This window comes from Hyperoodon ampullatus (assembly GCF_949752795.1).
Source record: "Hyperoodon ampullatus genome assembly, chromosome: 7".
NCBI lineage: Eukaryota > Metazoa > Chordata > Mammalia > Artiodactyla > Ziphiidae > Hyperoodon > Hyperoodon ampullatus.
Window position 1 is genome coordinate 8,193,149 of NC_136920.1, and position 16,198 is coordinate 8,209,346.

The 16,198-nt window shown below is 61.8% G+C and overlaps 3 protein-coding genes across 3 annotated transcripts; all 3 read left to right on the forward strand.

The window, feature by feature from the left end:
- Nucleotides 1-1,631: 1,631 nt before the first annotated feature.
- On the forward strand, nt 1,632-3,068 carry GPR152 (G protein-coupled receptor 152; the record flags this gene model as incomplete). Its single annotated transcript, XM_079708405.1, has 1 exon — nt 1,632-3,068. Exon 1 carries the CDS (start codon nt 1,683-1,685, stop codon nt 3,066-3,068), a length of 1,386 nt encoding a protein of 461 aa, XP_079564531.1. The 5' UTR covers nt 1,632-1,682.
- Nucleotides 3,069-8,561: 5,493 nt separating this feature from the next.
- CORO1B (coronin 1B) lies at nt 8,562-13,094 on the forward strand (the record flags this gene model as incomplete). The annotated part of the gene is made up of 10 exons (XM_079707700.1): nt 8,562-8,759; nt 9,159-9,281; nt 9,386-9,515; nt 9,682-9,863; nt 9,952-10,071; nt 10,766-10,870; nt 10,952-11,097; nt 11,279-11,336; nt 12,167-12,445; nt 12,618-13,094. 10 exons carry the CDS (start codon nt 8,562-8,564, stop codon nt 12,741-12,743), a joined length of 1,467 nt encoding a protein of 488 aa, XP_079563826.1. The 3' UTR covers nt 12,744-13,094.
- Nucleotides 13,095-13,164: 70 nt separating this feature from the next.
- Nucleotides 13,165-16,056, forward strand: PTPRCAP (protein tyrosine phosphatase receptor type C associated protein; the record flags this gene model as incomplete). Its single annotated transcript, XM_079707720.1, has 5 exons — nt 13,165-13,198; nt 13,377-13,434; nt 13,478-13,521; nt 13,729-13,865; nt 15,251-16,056. 5 exons carry the CDS (start codon nt 13,165-13,167, stop codon nt 15,866-15,868), a joined length of 891 nt encoding a protein of 296 aa, XP_079563846.1. The 3' UTR covers nt 15,869-16,056.
- Between the last annotated feature and the right edge of the window lie 142 nt (nt 16,057-16,198).

The following is a 16,198-nucleotide window of genomic DNA, read 5'->3' on the forward strand; positions in this document are numbered from 1 at the left end:
GTAGGAGGAAGAGTGTGGGCAAAGGCTGGGAGGTGGGAAAGGAGAGGATGAGTTGCCCACCGTGGCCCCCACGTGGGCGACATCCTGGCCAGAGCAGAGGGTATGTGAAATTCAGGAAGAGAGGCCAGACCAGAGAGGTGTTGAATCACAGATGATTGAGGGTGACCTCGGAGGAGGTGGACCCTGGGGGAACCCAGAGCCTACCCTGAGCCGGAGGGGCCCAGGGCGAGGGGTTTCAGCCATCTGGCCCTGTCAGGAATAGGGGGGCCTGGCTGGTCACTTGGCCCTACTGGGCCGGGGTTAGGGTTTCCCGGCGAGCAGCCCCATGAATGATTGATGTCCTCCCAGCTTGGGTTTCACACCGGCCGCCTTAGTGCCGCCAGGCGCCATGCAGCAGGCCCCGGCGTGGGGCCGTGCGGACGGCCGGACCTCTGGGCAGGCAGGCACGCACTGCTCCTTCCAGCCAGCAGCCTGCACCTTACAGGTAAGCCAGGCCTCACCAGCCGGGCCCAAGGGGAGCCCAGGGCTCTGATCCAGTAGGGGCTGGAGCTTGCAGAGTGGGGTCTGCCTGAGTAAGGGCCCTGGAGGTGGGGAGACAAGCAGGCTAAAAGGTCAAGTGGCTGGAGCCATGGGCCACGTGGCAGGATCCAGTCTTTCCTGGACATCTAGTTTCTCCACCCTCAGAGGGAACCACCCTCCCCCATCTAGGGAAGGTGGGGTGAGGGCGGCGAGCCTCTTGGGACCCAGCCACCCTCATCCTCATCACATGGCTGAGTCCCCTGCCCCCTTTTCTATTTAGTAGCCCCAGGGGACAGGTGGGGGCCACTCTCTGCCCCAGACTCCCTGTCCACCCTTGGATTCCTATGGGCCCAGGTGCCCTGAGTCCTTCCTTCTTAGAATCTTTTTTCTTTTTTTGGCCGCACCACACGGCATGCGGGATCTTAGTTCCCCGACCAGGGATGGAACCCGTGCCCCCCTGCAGTGGATTCTTAACCACTGGACCGCCAGGGGAGTCCGAATCTTAAACATTTGAACCCAGGATACTGGCTAAAAGGAGCCTGTGATGCTCTGACCAAGTGGGTTTTTTTTGTTTTGTTTTGGTTTGTTTTTTGGGCCACGCCACGCGGCTTGAGGGATCTTAATTCCCCAACCAGGGATGAAGACGGGGCCCATGGCAGTGAAAGTGCGGAGTCCTAACCACTGGACTGCCAGAGAATTCCCAAGTGGTTTTTAGACTGTGTTCCCTGGAGCCCTAAGAGCGCTCTCCCTCCGTTATCCTCAGCACACAGCTTTAGTTCACATAGGAGTTCTGCTACAATATTTTAATTGAAATATAGTTGAAAGCCTCTGGTTTAGTCTGCTTGGACGCAGTGAGAATTCCGTGTAGCAGAATGTTTAGAGTCCTGGTGTCCACATTCCTACCTCTGCCCTTGGGCAAGTCACTGATCCTCTGAACCTTCCTCTCCTTACATGTAGAATGGATCGTATGAGGACTAGGTGAGGTCATCTGTTTCAAGTCCCTGGCAAAGGTCAACTACCCCAAAGGTGATGATGATGGCCCAGAGAGGGACAGCGACTTGCATGGAGATGCACAGCATCCTCTCTCTTCTTTTCAGTCATTCGTGCCTTCATTGATTCACCAGGCACCCACTCCATGACCAGTGGGACACTGGGGACCTCAGATGGACACTGCTATGGAAGTCAACCTGGGTGCCGCTGGCCACGGGCCCCGCACAGAGCTCGATGATGAGGACTACCCCCAGGGTGGCTGGGACACGGTCTTCCTGGTGGCCCTGCTGCTCCTGGGGCTGCCAGCCAACGGGCTCATGGCGTGGCTGGCCGGCTCACAGGCCCGGCAGGGAGCGGGCACGCGGCTCGCCCTGCTCCTGCTCAGCCTGGCCCTCTCTGACTTTTTGTTCCTGGCGGCAGCAGCCTTCCAGATCCTGGAGATCCAGCATGGAGGGCACTGGCCACTGGGGACGGCCGCCTGTCGCTTCTACTACTTCCTGTGGGGCGTGTCCTACTCCTCCGGCCTCTTCCTGCTGACAGCCCTCAGCCTGGACCGCTGCCTGCTTGCGCTGTGCCCTCGCTGGTACCCTGGGCACCGCCCAGCCCGCCTGCCCCTCTGGGTCTGTGCCGGGGTCTGGGTGCTGGCCACCCTCTTCAGTGTGCCCTGGCTGGTCTTCCCCGAGGCCACCGTCTGGTGGTACGACCTGGTCATCTGCCTGGACTTCTGGGACAGCGAGGAGCTGCCGCTGCGGATGCTCGAGATCCTGGGGGGCTTCCTGCCTTTCCTCCTGCTGCTCGTCTGCCACGTGCTCACCCAGGCTGCCACCTGCAGAACCTGCCGCCGCCAGCCCGGCTCCACGGCCTGCCGAGGCTTTGCCCGCGTGGCCAAGACCATTCTGTCAGCCTATGTGGTCCTGAGGCTGCCCTACCAGCTGGCGCAGCTGCTGTACCTGGCCTTCCTGTGGGACATCTACCCCGGCTACCTGCTCTGGGAGGCCCTGGTCTACTCTGACTACCTGATCCTGCTCGACAGCTGCCTCAGCCCCTTCCTCTGCCTCCTGGCCAGCGCCGACCTCCGGGCCCTGCTGCGCGCCGTGCTCTCCTCCTTCGCAGCAGCTCTCTGTGAGGAGCGGCCGGGCAGCTTCACTCCGGCTGAGCCACAGACCCAAGCGGCCTCTGGGGATCAGACTCTACCAGGGCCAGTGGCTGAGGCCCAGCCACAGGTGAACCCCACAGCCCAGCCACTGTTGGAGTCCGTGGCCCAGCCACAGTCAGACTCTCTGGTCCAGCCTCAGCTGAACCCCAGGGCGCAGCCCCAGGAGAACCACGAGGCCCAGCGCCAGCTGGATGCTGGGGCCCAGCCACAGGCAAGCCCTGAGGCCCAGCCCCCTGGAGCCCCGGCCAGCTCAGCCCCCAGCCCCTGTGACGAAGCCTCCTCTGCCCCCTCCACGGATTCCACCCCAGAGGCCCCTGTGAACCCAGCCGAACCTGCTGCCTCTGAGGGAGAAAGCCCCAGCAGCGCCCCCCAGGAGGAGGTCCCGGGTGCAGGCCCCACGTGAGGGTCTGGGAAAGCCGGGGCCGCCAGGGCAGCAGAAGAGCTGGGGGGACAGAGGAACCAGCCGGTCAGAGGACGGCTGCCATGGAGGAAGTCCTCATGGAAAACCCCAGCGAGTCCCTTGGCCTGGCAGACGGACTTGGGCGACGTGAGCACGAAGCAGCCAAAAGTCCCGGACAGTCTGTCCTGAGGGTCATGTCCCCGCCCGGATCCCAGCAAGCTCCTCCGTGCTTGGCCCACACACGGTGCTCCAACAGTCCCCTGAGCTACCACAGCTGATGGTGCCCTGCCGGGCTCTGCCCTCCGATGCCCCCCAGACTCCACGGACAGTCTCCCCTTAGCCTCGGTCCTGCAGGAGAAAGACTGGCAGGGTGACTTCTCCGGGCTTGATCTGACCTCCCCTGATCCCTCCCTCCCTGCCCCCCTTCCTGTCCCAACCTCTAACCTGGATACGAGGAGCCAAAGAGGAAGTCCCTGCAGAGAAGGGAGCCATTCATCAGGAGTCCAGACTCTTAGGAGCCCACAAGCTGGCCTGGCCCGGCCAAGCCCTCTCTGCCAGCCCCCTGCACCCAACAGGCAGTGGGGCTGGGGCAGGATTTCCCTCAGCAAGGTGGTGGGCACAGAGGCGAGAGCTAGCAAGCCTGGATTCAAATCCGGCGCTGGGTGACTCTGGACAAGCTGATGCACCCTCGGAGCTCCTGTTTCATCTGGCATTGTGAGGATTAAGTGAGAAAGTGTGTGAGGTGCCTGGCAGGAAGTGGCACACAGTAGGGACTCAGTGAACAGGTGCTCTTCCTTCATGGACATCCAGGGATGTCCCTGCAGGGGCTGGGGATGGATTGGAGGAGGTGCCACCTGGCCTGAGCATCTGGGATCCTGTGAACTTTGGGGGCAGATCATGGTGCCCATGACCAGCTCTGGGCTGCAGACACCCAGGTGGCCTGAGAGAGCATGGGCCGGCCTCCATGCCTCGGGCAGCTCCAGGGGACTTCAAGATCTGCTACGTTTAAGGGTTCGAGTGCTCACCTACCCATCCCCCACCATGGAGGAGGTACAGAGTGCCCTTGTCCTGCCTCAGCCTGAGCCCCTTCTATACACTCAGCCCAGATGCAGAGATGGGAATATGTCCAAGCAGAGAACTCTGGGGACCAGGGGCTCCAGAGATAGCACAGGCTCCTTGGAGGTCACACGGTGTCTCTAGGGCAGGGCCAACCTCCTCCCTCTTAAGCTGCAGACACTGCTAGAAAAACTAGGAAGTGCTGAAGGTCTATTTTCAGACCCCCCACGCCACTTCCTTTTCATATCCATCACTCTCTACTGGCACTCACCCCACCCAATCCCCAGGGTTCCAAAATCATGAACCCTTTCCCCTTTCACCCCCCGCCCCCCCCCATCCTTTCCCATTAGCTCAGCGTTGTGACCTTTAGAAGCTGAGAGATGCCCTTACCAGTAGGTGTAAATGACAATGACATTTTACGTGCTACCCTTCCCAGGGGTGCTTGCTGTATAGGCAGACTGAAGTGGTGCAGTCAGATTTGGATTCTGGTTCCCAGGTCTCTCTTTGCCTCAGTTTTCTCCTCTGTAAAATGGGGTGATAACATTCCCTTTGCAAGTGTGGCTGTTGTGATCATTAACCAAACCTGGGGATGGAAGCATGCTGGGTGGTGGTGTTGCTGATACCAGCAGCATAATCATAGCATTTCCTGCAATTGTGGGCACCAAGGCTGGTGGGAGAGATTTCTGGACAGGCACAAATTTGTTGAATTCATTCATTCAGCAAATATTTATTGAGCACTTGTTAGGTGCTTTTTCAGCCAGCCTTCATTTTGGGTGGGGTTAGCACATGGCCTCTAGTGCCCCTCAGAGGTTGTTTGAATCCTGGTTCTCCACAGCTCACCAACTGTGTGATCTTCAGCAAGGCTCTTGGCCTCTTTGAGACTCAGTCTCCTCATCTGTAAAATGGGGATCATAATAATGGTTCCATTTTCTAAGAGTGTTAATCCCTGTGAAGTGCTTTGATCCTTGCCCGGCACACAGTGCTTAATCATTGTTAGCCACTAATTCGATTATGCCAGTGGACACCCCCAGGTCTCACTCAGGCCTGGGACAGCACTGACCCCCCAGAGCCCACGTGGCAGCATCCTGCCCACCAGGGGTTGCACCCCGCCCGCCCCACCGCACAGCCTCCTCCTCCACTTTCCAAATGCTTTCACACTCCCCACCCCATTGGACTGCACACTTCCTGAGGGCAGGGTCTGGACTGATGTCCCCCTTGCAGAGTGCCCCTCTTCCTTCTCCCAGGTAGGGCTCCCGAAGCTGTTTCCCATGAGGCAGATCAGGGATTAAATCCTCGGTGCCAGCCACCTGCCTTCAACTCTGGTCCATAATCCTAACCCCACCTCTTGGGGGACCTCCCTGGCGGTCCAGTGGTTAAGACTCTGTGCTTCCACTGCAGGGGGTGTGGGTTCCATCCCTGGGTGGGGGACTAAGATCCCACATGCCATGCGGTGTGCGGCCAAAAGAAAAAAAAGATGCTACTAACACTACCTCTTGGAGAGTGGGCCAGCCCCACCTCCAAGGTCCCAGAAGGGAACTCCACTCATAATGGGTACTTGCCATCCAGGAGAAAGAGCAGTGCCACGAAGGGTTTTGTGAGATAAAGAGGAGTTCTCCTCCCGGCCCACAGGGGAGGGTTTTGTATCGGAGGAAACATGCACACCCAAGGCCAGAGGGGATGAAGGGAGGGCTTACCCCCCACAGTCCACAGTCCCTCCTCTCACCCCTAACACACTCCATGGGGCTGGGCTCCTGTTGCCCTCTGGAAGATTCATCCCTTCTGCAGGTGAGAGACACACTTCCCTCTCCTTCATAGGCACCAGACATTGAGAGCTGTGAATATGAACATTTTTCAATTCCACATGCAGGGCTGCCGTTCATTTATTCATTCAGTATACATTAATTGAACACATACTGTATGCTAGGTCTTGTTCTAGGAACTGAGGGTATGGTGGGAAACAAGGCAAAGTGCAATCCTCAGTTTGCGGACGTCCTAGCGGGACAAGGCAGACAAAAAGCAAATACACAAATAATTAGGGAATTCCCTGGTGGTCCAGTGGTTAGGACTCTGAGCTGTCACTCCTGAGGGCACAGGTTCGATCCCTGGTTGGGGAACTGAGATCCCACAAGCTGTGCAGTGCGGCCAAAAATAAAAAATAAAGCAAATATACAAAATAATTATACAATATAACATAAGGTAGTGATTAAGATCGTACAGGGGGAACAAGTAAGGGCCAGAGAGTGATGGGTGAGGGGGATGGTCAGGGAGGGCCCCCAGAGGAGGTGAGATTTGAGCAGAGACCTGGAGGAAGTGAGGGATGGAGTCTTTTCAAGATCTGGGGGAAGCGCTTCCAGATGGAGGGAACAGGATGTGCCAAAGCCCTGGGGTGGGAAGGGAGGTGGTGTATTTCAGGGATAAGGAGGGTCAGTGTCACTGGGCCACATGTAGAGAGGATGAAGGAAGGTAACAGGTGGGGGCGGGGGCAATGACGGTGGGTCATTGATGTGATGAAGGGCAAAGGGAGAGGGTTCAGGGTAGGGGATCTGGTGTGGGCTTTAGACAGACCCCTGGCTGTTGCCTGTGGGACACAACAGAGAGGGAAGCTTTGTGGCTGCACTTCCTCTTCCAAACCATCCACATTCTGGTCCTGGGCTGGAAGGATTGGCCTGTCCTATAGGGGTTATGGAGCAGTGGGAAAAGCAAGGACTTTGCAGTCAAACAGAATGCCAGATTGGAGGGGGCAGATTCTGCCTGTGGGACCTACAGGGACACCTAAGCCTGCCCGGGTGGGATGGGGATGAGGTAGATCCAGGAGGCCAGCCTGTCTGGCCAGGAGCTGGCCAGGAGGAGGGAGACATCTGTGGACAGACCTCCAGGCCTCGGTGGGAGATGGCTGAGGAAAGCAAGGAAGGTTTGAGGGGTCTGGAGGTCATGGCCTTATTTCTCTTTTTAATAAGGAGGCCAGGCAGGACCCAAAGGTGTTCACCGGGGAGAATGAGAGGGCTGGGCCTTCCACTCGCCCCCTAAAACACCACTGTTTTATTTACATTGTACCAAGAGCACGTACCTTTGTAACTTGAGGCATGTGAATATATCGCCTGTCCTAGTAGACACTATACTTCAGAGTCGAGGTGGACTCGACCGGGAAGTATGCATTGAGGTGTGGGATTGGGAGGGCGGGCTCCACCCAACCCTGGCGACTCCTGAGGACGCCGACAGGAGGAGCAAGATGGGGAAGGGGTCCGGATCTGCCGCCAGGCTGCCGCACTACGGCCCCATCCCGGACCCTGCCCCTGCCCCTGCCCCTTTGCCCCTGCCCCTGCCCCTTTGCCCCAGAAGGACCTGGGGGGCTGCGGGGCGGAGCTCTCTCAGGCCCCGCCCAGGCCCCGCCCCCGAGCCCCGTGAGGCCCCGGCCCCGCACTCCTCAGGCTCCAGCCTGCCAGGCAACAGCTCACAGCCTCCCGCCCCGCCCCTCCGCGCGTGACCTCGGCCCCGCCCCCTTGAGCCCCCGCCCCGACCCCCGCCCCCCGCCCCTGTCTCCTCTGTCACTTCCTGATTCCCGCTTCCTGCTTCCCAGAGACTGGGATACGGAGCCACCCGAGGACAGTGCTACAGCCTCCCGGCGTCCCTGGTGAGCGCGACGGGCCGGGGCTGGGGGCGCAGGCGGGGGGTTGGGCGGGACTTCGGGGGCAGAGCCGCAGGGGGCTGGGGTGGGGGTCGCGAGTCCGAGGAGCCCTTCCCCTCCGCGGCGCCCCACCCTCAGTCCCAACTACCCCTGGCCGCTCAGCGTCTCCCCTGCCAGACCGGGATCCTTGAAGTTGGGCTCCTGCTTCACCTTGGACCCCGCTCTGAGGGCGATCTGGGATGCTCTGTGGCTGGGAGCGGCGTCCCGACCCCCGCCCAGTCCTGCCAGGCCCCCTGGACCGGCTTGGGGCTCCCTGCACATTCCTGCAGGCACTGCACATTCCGTGGGACCCAGAACTGTGGCCTAGCGCGGACCCACAACGGATATCATTCCGGCCTCCTCTGTCTATCCTCCCCATCACCCTGCTTGCAAATCCTGGGCAGGAAGGAGCCTGCTGGGAACTGACTAGGACCCACCAAGGAGCTAAGCTTGCACTGACTCTGGCACCTCCCCCCTCCCCCACACGCATACCAGAGGCCGGGGAGAGGCCCTGGGTAGCGTCCAGCAGAGCCCCTCAGGACTCAGCAGTGGTTCTGCAGGAGGTCAATGCATTTCTGCCTTCAGATCCCCCCTTGGGGAGAGGCAGCCAGGTCAGCCCTATGACCCTATCCTGTAACTTGGGAAACCGAGAGCCAGGCAGGTTATCAGGCCCAGGCGCCCTGTTGCATCCTCCCCACTCCCTTTGTGCAGCCCTGGGAGGCTTGGGGGTTGTTGGGATGGGCAGAGGCTGACATATGCTTCTCCACCCTGCAGTCATGTTCCGCAAAGTGGTTCGGCAGAGCAAATTCCGACATGTATTCGGGCAGCCTGTCAAGAATGACCAGTGCTATGAGGACATTCGAGTGTCCCGTGTCACCTGGGACAGCACCTTCTGCGCCGTCAACCCCAAGTTCCTGGCAGTGATTGTGGAGGCCAGCGGTGGAGGCGCCTTCCTGGTGCTCCCCCTAAGCAAGGTGGGCCCCATCGGGGCTGGGAGGAGACTGGAGCCAGCTTGGTCGCATCTGCCAGGTCTCTCTGCTCCCTTCACAACCCATAATTTGCCCATCCCCACACTGCCGGGCAGGTGTCGTAATCCACATTTACTGCCTGGGAGGTGTTAGCACAGACAGGGAAAGTCTGTTTTTTATTGCCACGGAGTCAGGGTCAGAGGCAACAAACGTCTCCTGCTCACCTGGTGACACCTGTGAGGAAGAGGTGGGTTAGGAGGAGGCAGAGTGAGAGTCACATCTGGGCCACCTGTGGGCCAGGCCAACCGAGTCATTCCCCGTCCACAGAGGGGAGGGCTGAAGTTCTGGGAGGGATGGAGCCTGGGCATCTTGGGCCCCCCTTGACTGCCCCCCTCATGCCTGCAGACCGGCCGCATTGACAAGGCCTACCCGACAGTGTGCGGACACACAGGACCTGTCCTGGACATTGACTGGTGTCCCCACAATGACGAAGTCATCGCCAGCGGCTCGGAGGACTGCACGGTCATGGTGAGGCATGGGGCTGTGATGGGGCGGGGGTCGCAGATGTGGCTCAAGGCTCCTGGCAGTGGGGCTAAGCAGGGGCCTCAGCTGCCCTCCCCACCCCTCCCCAGGTGTGGCAGATCCCGGAGAACGGGCTGGTCTCCCCGCTGACAGAGCCGGTGGTGGTGCTAGAGGGGCACACCAAGCGAGTGGGCATCATCACCTGGCACCCGACGGCCCGCAATGTGCTGCTCAGCGCAGGTCTGCACCGCTGCCCTCTCCCTGCCCCTCGATGCACACAGCTCCGCAGCATCCCACACCCTCTCCCAGGCCCATCTGACACCCAGGAAGGTTGAGGCCCACAGAGGTCGAGTGCCAGGTCGGGTCCCAGGAGGGTGGTCTGAGCTGATGGCCCCCCGCCCGGCAGGCTGCGACAACGTGGTGCTCATCTGGAACGTGGGCACGGCGGAGGAGCTGTACCGCCTGGACAGCCTGCACCCTGACCTCATCTACAACGTCAGCTGGAACCGCAACGGCAGTCTCTTTTGCACCGCCTGCAAGGACAAGAGCGTGCGCATCATTGACCCCCGCCGGGGGACTCTGGTGGCGGTACGTGGCCCTGGAGGGTGAGGATGGCTGCAGACTGGCCGAGGGGCTCTCTTGGGGCTCCACACTGACCGCTCCATCTCCCCGGCAGGAGCGGGAGAAGGCTCACGAGGGGGCCCGGCCCATGCGGGCCATCTTCCTGGCAGACGGCAAGGTGTTCACCACGGGCTTCAGCCGCATGAGCGAGCGGCAGCTGGCGCTCTGGGACCCAGTGAGTAGCCCGGCCGGCCCGAGCAGGCGGCCTCAAGACGGGCTCCACCCTGGGCGAGGAGGGCGGAGGTCACCTGGAGAGGCCTGTCGTTCCCAGGCTCTCAGCCTGGCACCTGAGGCACCCAGGACCCGGAGCCCTGCCAGCCTCTCCTCTCCCTGCCCCCTGCTCTCTGGCCTCCCCCACCGCCTCCACCTGCCTCCGTGTCTGCCCACGGTGTTCTTGCCCCTGAAAGGCCCTTCCCTCCTTTGCTTGTCTGTTAACACTCAGCTGTCCTTCGAGGCCCAGTGCAGGGGTCCCCTTCTCCAGGAAGGCTTCCAGTCTTTCCTGTGAACTGCTCTGTCCCACAGGCTTAACCTTCTGTCTAGTGACCTCCAGGGGCCCCTCTGAGACAGCAGCTGGTGCTGCCCGGCACCCCTGGCTCCCGCGTGGTGGGGACTTTCTTAGTACTTGCTTGGTAGCCTGGGGGTAGTCTGAAGGCCTGGAGTAGGCGTGGAAAATGGGACCGTGGGAGTGGAGGGAGGGGAGCCAGGAGGGCCTGGCCGGGCTACACTGTGTGGGCAAAGGGTGGCCATGGTAGGGGCAGTGCCAGCTGGCTTGTGAGGCTAGCTGGGGCCAGTCCCAGTGAGGGGTTAGGACAGTGAGGGGAGAGGGCAGGTTCTGGCCTGGCCTGACTGCCCCTCAACCCATGTGCCAGGAAAACTTCGGGGAGCCCATGGCCCTGCAGGAGTTGGACTCTAGCAACGGGGCTCTGTTGCCCTTCTACGACCCTGACACCAGCGTGGTCTACGTCTGCGGCAAGGTAGGGCTGGTCAGGGCTGGTGGGGACAGGGAAGAGATAGGCAGGCCCGGGTGCTGACCCCTGCCCCCTCCCACCCTGCAGGGTGACTCCAGCATCCGGTACTTTGAGATCACAGACGAGCCCCCCTACATCCACTTCCTGAACACGTTCACCAGCAAAGAGCCCCAGAGGGGTATGGGCAGCATGCCCAAGAGGGGCTTGGAGGTCAGCAAGTGCGAGATTGCCCGGTAAGAAGGTGGATGTGGGGGGCTGCTCAGGAGCAGGGACCGGCCCAGAGGGGCCCCAGGGTCAGGGGTCAGCCCGGGGGAGGGGCCAGGGTAAGGACTGGAAGGGGAGGGCAGAGGGAGCTGGGAGAGCTGGTGGGGAGCAGGTTCCACCCATGGGTCCTCCCTCCCCGCCCTTTCCCAGGTTCTACAAACTGCACGAGCGCAAGTGTGAGCCCATTGTCATGACTGTGCCACGAAAGGTGAGGCCACCTGGTTCCCTGCCCACCCACTCCCTTTCTAGCAGACAGACCACACAGGGGTGACCAGGGTGAGGCTTGTGAATGGGACATGGCCGAGTGTGGGTGTAGTCAGTGGGCTGGATAGATGCCAGCGTGCCCAGCCAGGGGCAGGCAGGGATGAGACACAGGGTGAACTGAGGCCTCGCTCGGCATGAGCCACAGGAGACAGATACTGGGCAGCCTTGGAGGTCTCCCTGTAGGAGGCAAGGCAGGACCAACAGCATGGCTGGGGCAGAGCCTCCAATGAGGGGTGGGTAGTCAGCCAGGCGAAGGCACAGAGGTGGGAATGGAAAGAGCAGCGGGGAGGCTGGCTGCAGTGGAGGCTCCCGTGAGGTGGGGATTCGGCCACATGTGGCTCGGCCTCAGAGCCCCAGCTGAGAGCCTTGAACGTGCTTCATTTCTCTCCAGCCAGCGTTTACTGAGGGCACAGGGTAGCGTGTCAGGCACGTCCAGGGAGCAGAGCTGAGGACGAGTTCGATGGGGCCAGCCCCAGGAACTCACTGTCCACAGGGCACAGATGTGGCTCCTGGAGTCCCACAGAGCCACGTAGCTGGCCCCTGCTTGGGAAGGTGGGGGGGAATCTTCAGAGGGAGCTGTTGGTGGTGTCCAGAGGGAAGTGAAAGAACAGATTTGAGCTTTAGGAAGGTCACTAGGGGTCAAGCCATGGGAAGATTGGTTGACAGGGTGCAAGCCTGGAGGCCAGGAGAGTGTTGAGGAGGTGGCCAATCAGGGTCCAGACGAGGGGACCCTGCAGGTGGGCCCCAGCTGACCCAGACCTCCCTCCCGCCCAGTCGGACCTCTTCCAGGATGATCTGTACCCCGACACGGCTGGGCCTGAGGCGGCCCTGGAGGCAGAGGAGTGGGTGAGCGGGCGGGATGCCAACCCCATCCTCATCTCCCTGCGGGAAGCCTACGTGCCCAGCAAACAGCGGGACCTGAAGGTCAACCGGCGCAACGTGCTATCAGACAGCCGGCCCGCCGCGGCCCCTGGCTCCCCCCGTCCGGGGGCCTCCACGCCTGCTGCCTTCACCAGTGTTGCCGCCCCTGGCGGCAGCCTTGCCGGAGCCGGGGTAGGTGCCCCTCAGCTCAGGGTGGTGTTGGGAAGCCCAGGTGTTGCCCAGGTCTGCTGTGCCTGCCTGAACCACTCACTGCCCCTCTCTGGGCCTCAGGCCCCTCTGCCTGATAGTAGATTTGGGGAGGGCTGCAGCTCCGAAACCCCTACCCCCGCTCATGTCCCCGCAGGAGGCTGGGAAGCTGGAGGAGGTGATGCAGGAGCTGCGAGCACTAAGAGCGCTGGTCAAGGAGCAGGGGGATCGCATCTGCCGCCTGGAGGAGCAGCTGGGCCGCATGGAAAATGGAGACGCCTAGACCTCGGGCCCAGTGGATGCCGCTCCCCATTCACCTCCTCCTCCCACCCCTTTCTCACTCAGCCTCTGCTGGCAGGTCACACTGACTCCGGCTGGCTGCCCCTGCCCCCGCTGAGGGTTTCTGGGGCAGGTTCAGGGACCAGTCCACACCCTGACCCATCCTGTGGGCCTAGGCTGGAGCCACCGCCTGGCTTTGGGCATTGTTACTGGGGAGGGTTTTTGTACCCAGGAGAGCTTCTACTCTGAGGCACCGTCTCCCCCACCCCCACCCAGCCCCGCTGCTCCCTCCCCTGAGGAAGCAGGAGGGATGGGCTCTATATTTTCATTCCAAATAAAATTCTCTTTCTAAAAGCCAGGTTTGCCCTTCTGCTGCAAGGGTGGGACTGGGAAAGGAAGTCTCGGGGGGGACATAGGGTGCCCCCATGGATCGTAAATGTGGGAAAGGTCTGGGGGACCGTGAGCATCCCCCACCCCGCCCCCCATAGCCCCAGCCTGGCCCGGGGAGAGGCTGGTGAGGATCTGGTGTGGATCAGGGTGGTTCTGAGAGGCCCCGGGGTGGGGGGGGCGACGAGGGTCCTGTTGCAGGGAGGGCTGTGCCTGCCTGAACCACTCACTGCCCCTCTCTGGGCCTCAGAGACCTCAACACCCCGGGGTGTTGTGGGCAGGAAGCGGAAGCGCCGAGTTAACCCCAGGTGCGTCGAGAGCGCAAGCTCATTTCTCGCTCCACACGGCCAGGGCTGGAGGTGGGCGCCCGGCGCTGAGAGGCCAGCAGACCGATGGTGAGCGTGGAGCCTGCTGGGTCCTTGGGGTGGGGGCCGCAGGAGGTCAGGGCTGGAATGTCTAGGCCCCAGGAGCTAAGGAAGGACCCCCCGCGGGCCCGGGGGCACGAGCAGCCAGTCAGGGGGCAGAGGCGAGAGACCCGGGATGAGCCCGGGGCAGAAGCTGGGCCTTCCTCTCACCTCACGTCAGACCTGGGCCTCCCTCAGATTCAGGGGGTGGCCCCCCAGTGCCCCACTCCGTGCCCGAGCCCCCTTCAAGACCCCCAGGTGGACTCTCACCTGCTCTGGTCGGGAACTGGGACTCCGCACAGCCTCTACTTGCATCCCTGGAGCCTGGGCAGACAGTGTGGGGTGGGGGAGAAGCCTTGCTCGCATCTCGGCACCCCTCCCCCCGCGCACCCCCCACCTGCCTTGTTCCGACCGCAGGCTTCCTCTGGCAGCTGCACCCGCCTCCCCCAGCCCCTGGCCCTGCGAGGCCCAAGGCCCCAGGGACGGAGAGTTGAACGGAAATGCTGCAGCTGGGGCAGTCCCCGTGGCTGGAAGGGAGGAAGAGGGGTCTCAGTGACCCCCATCCTGGGACCTGGCCAAATGGAGGCTACACAGTTGCCTTGGGCTCGGTCCCCCCCATTCCTGGGCCTCAGGAAGAGCCAGGTCCAACACTGGCCTTGCAGGTGCCTTCCTTCCCTTCCATCCCCTCCTCCCGGGGGCAGAGTCTTTACAGATATTTCTTTTTTTTTTTTTTTTTTTTAGTTTATTTATTTTTGGCTGCTACTCTTCTTTGCGGTGCGCGGGCTCCTTACTGCGGTGGCTTCTGTTGTTGCGGAGCACAGGCTCTAGGTGTGTGGGCTTCAGTAGTTGTGGCACACGGGCTCTAGAACGCAGGCTCAGTAGTTGTGGCGCACGGGCTTAGTTGCTCCACGGCGTGTGGGATCTTCCCTGACCAGGGCTCGAACCCGCGTCCCCTGCATTGGCAGGCGGATTCTTAACCACTGCGCCACCAGAGAAGTCCCTACAGATATTTCTTGAGCGCCTACTCTGCACTAGGAATTGTTTAGATGCTTAAGCCAAAAAGATCCCCATCTTCCTGGGGGGAAGATAAAAGAATAAGCATACTAGGGCTTCCCTGGTGGCGCAGTGGTTGAGAGTCCGCCTGCCGATGCAGGGGACACGGGTTCGTGCTCTGGTCCGGGAAGATCCCACATGCCGCGGAGCGGCTGGGCCCGTGAGCCATGGCCGCTGAGCCTGCGCGTCCGGAGCCTGTGCTCCCCAACGGGAGGGGCCACAGCAGTGAGAGGCCCGCGTACTGTAAAAAAAAAAAAAAAAGAATAAGCATACTAATCAGGCAGAGTTATCTCCTGTGTCGGGGAGGGGGTAGGAGGGTAAAGCAGGGCTGGGCTTCGGGGATGAATGTCGGGGTACTAATCCAGGCCAGCTTAGGCTGCACTGAGGTGCCTTGAGCCAGGGTGAGCAGGGAGCCATGTGGCTCTCTGGGGGGATGGAGCATTCCAGACAGAGGGGACAGCCGGTGCACAGGCCCCAGGCAGGAGCCGGCTTACATGGTGCAGTGGGAGAGTGGGAGGCAAGAGGGAGGAGGACGCATCGCTGGCGGACATCACAGAGCCAAGAGAGGCCTTACTGACAAGGACTTGGGCTTTTCTGCTTGACTGACCCCATCTTACCCAAGAGGCAACAAACCCCAGGCAGTGAGCCCCTTCCTGTCTCCCCCCAGGACCTGCCCTGCGTCCTAGGGCTCTGGACCCTGCTGGCCCTGCCAGGGGCCCTGGGCTCGGGCCGCGGCGCTGAGGACAGCCCGGGCTCCAGCTCCTCGGTCACTGTGGTCCTGCTGCTGCTGCTGCTGCTGCTGCTGCTGGCCACTGGCCTGGCGCTGGCCTGGCGCCGCCTGAGCCGGGACTCCGGGGGCTACTACCACCCGGCCCGCCTGGGCGCCGCGCTGTGGGGCCGCACTCGCCGCCTGCTCTGGGCCAGCCCGCCAGGCCGCTGGCTCCGGGCTGAGCTGGGGTCGCCAGATGAAGACCCGGAGCGGCAGGAGGACGAGCAGGACGTGGAAGATGACTACGACCTGGGTGGTGGCCAAGAGGAGCGTGAATCCCAGGAAGAAGGGCAGTGTGGACAGGGGCCCAGCCCACAGCAGGCCCCGGAGCCGGCCGAGGAAGCCTATGACGATGACACCAGAGGGGGCCTGGGCCTCAGCTCCCAGGGGCCGGTGGGCTCAAGGGGCAGTGCCGAGGCCCTGCTGAGTGACCTGCACGCCTTTGCTGGCAGCGCGGCCTGGGACGACAGCACTAGGGCAGCTGGGGGCCAGGGCCTCCATGTCACCGCACTGTAGGAGCCAGCCCTCGTGCCACATCCTGGTCACTGTGCCTCTCTCTGCTTCCCGAGCTGCCACGGCTGGACACAGCCTGCCCTGGGCTCATGTCACCCACACCCCCTGCTTGGAGAGCCTCAGACAGTCACTCCCCCCCACGAGTTCTAGTCCCCAGGTCTGTGTATCCCTGGCCCCTCCAGGAAGGCCATCCGTCCCCAGGGGGCACTGGGAAGCCATCTGAAATAAAACCCCTCTGGCCCCGCCCACCGCCGTTCTGTGGTCCTATCACGGCCCCTCCCATCCCTTAGCAGGGACTCCTCCCAGCACGACCCCACCCGCCCCTGCCCCAGA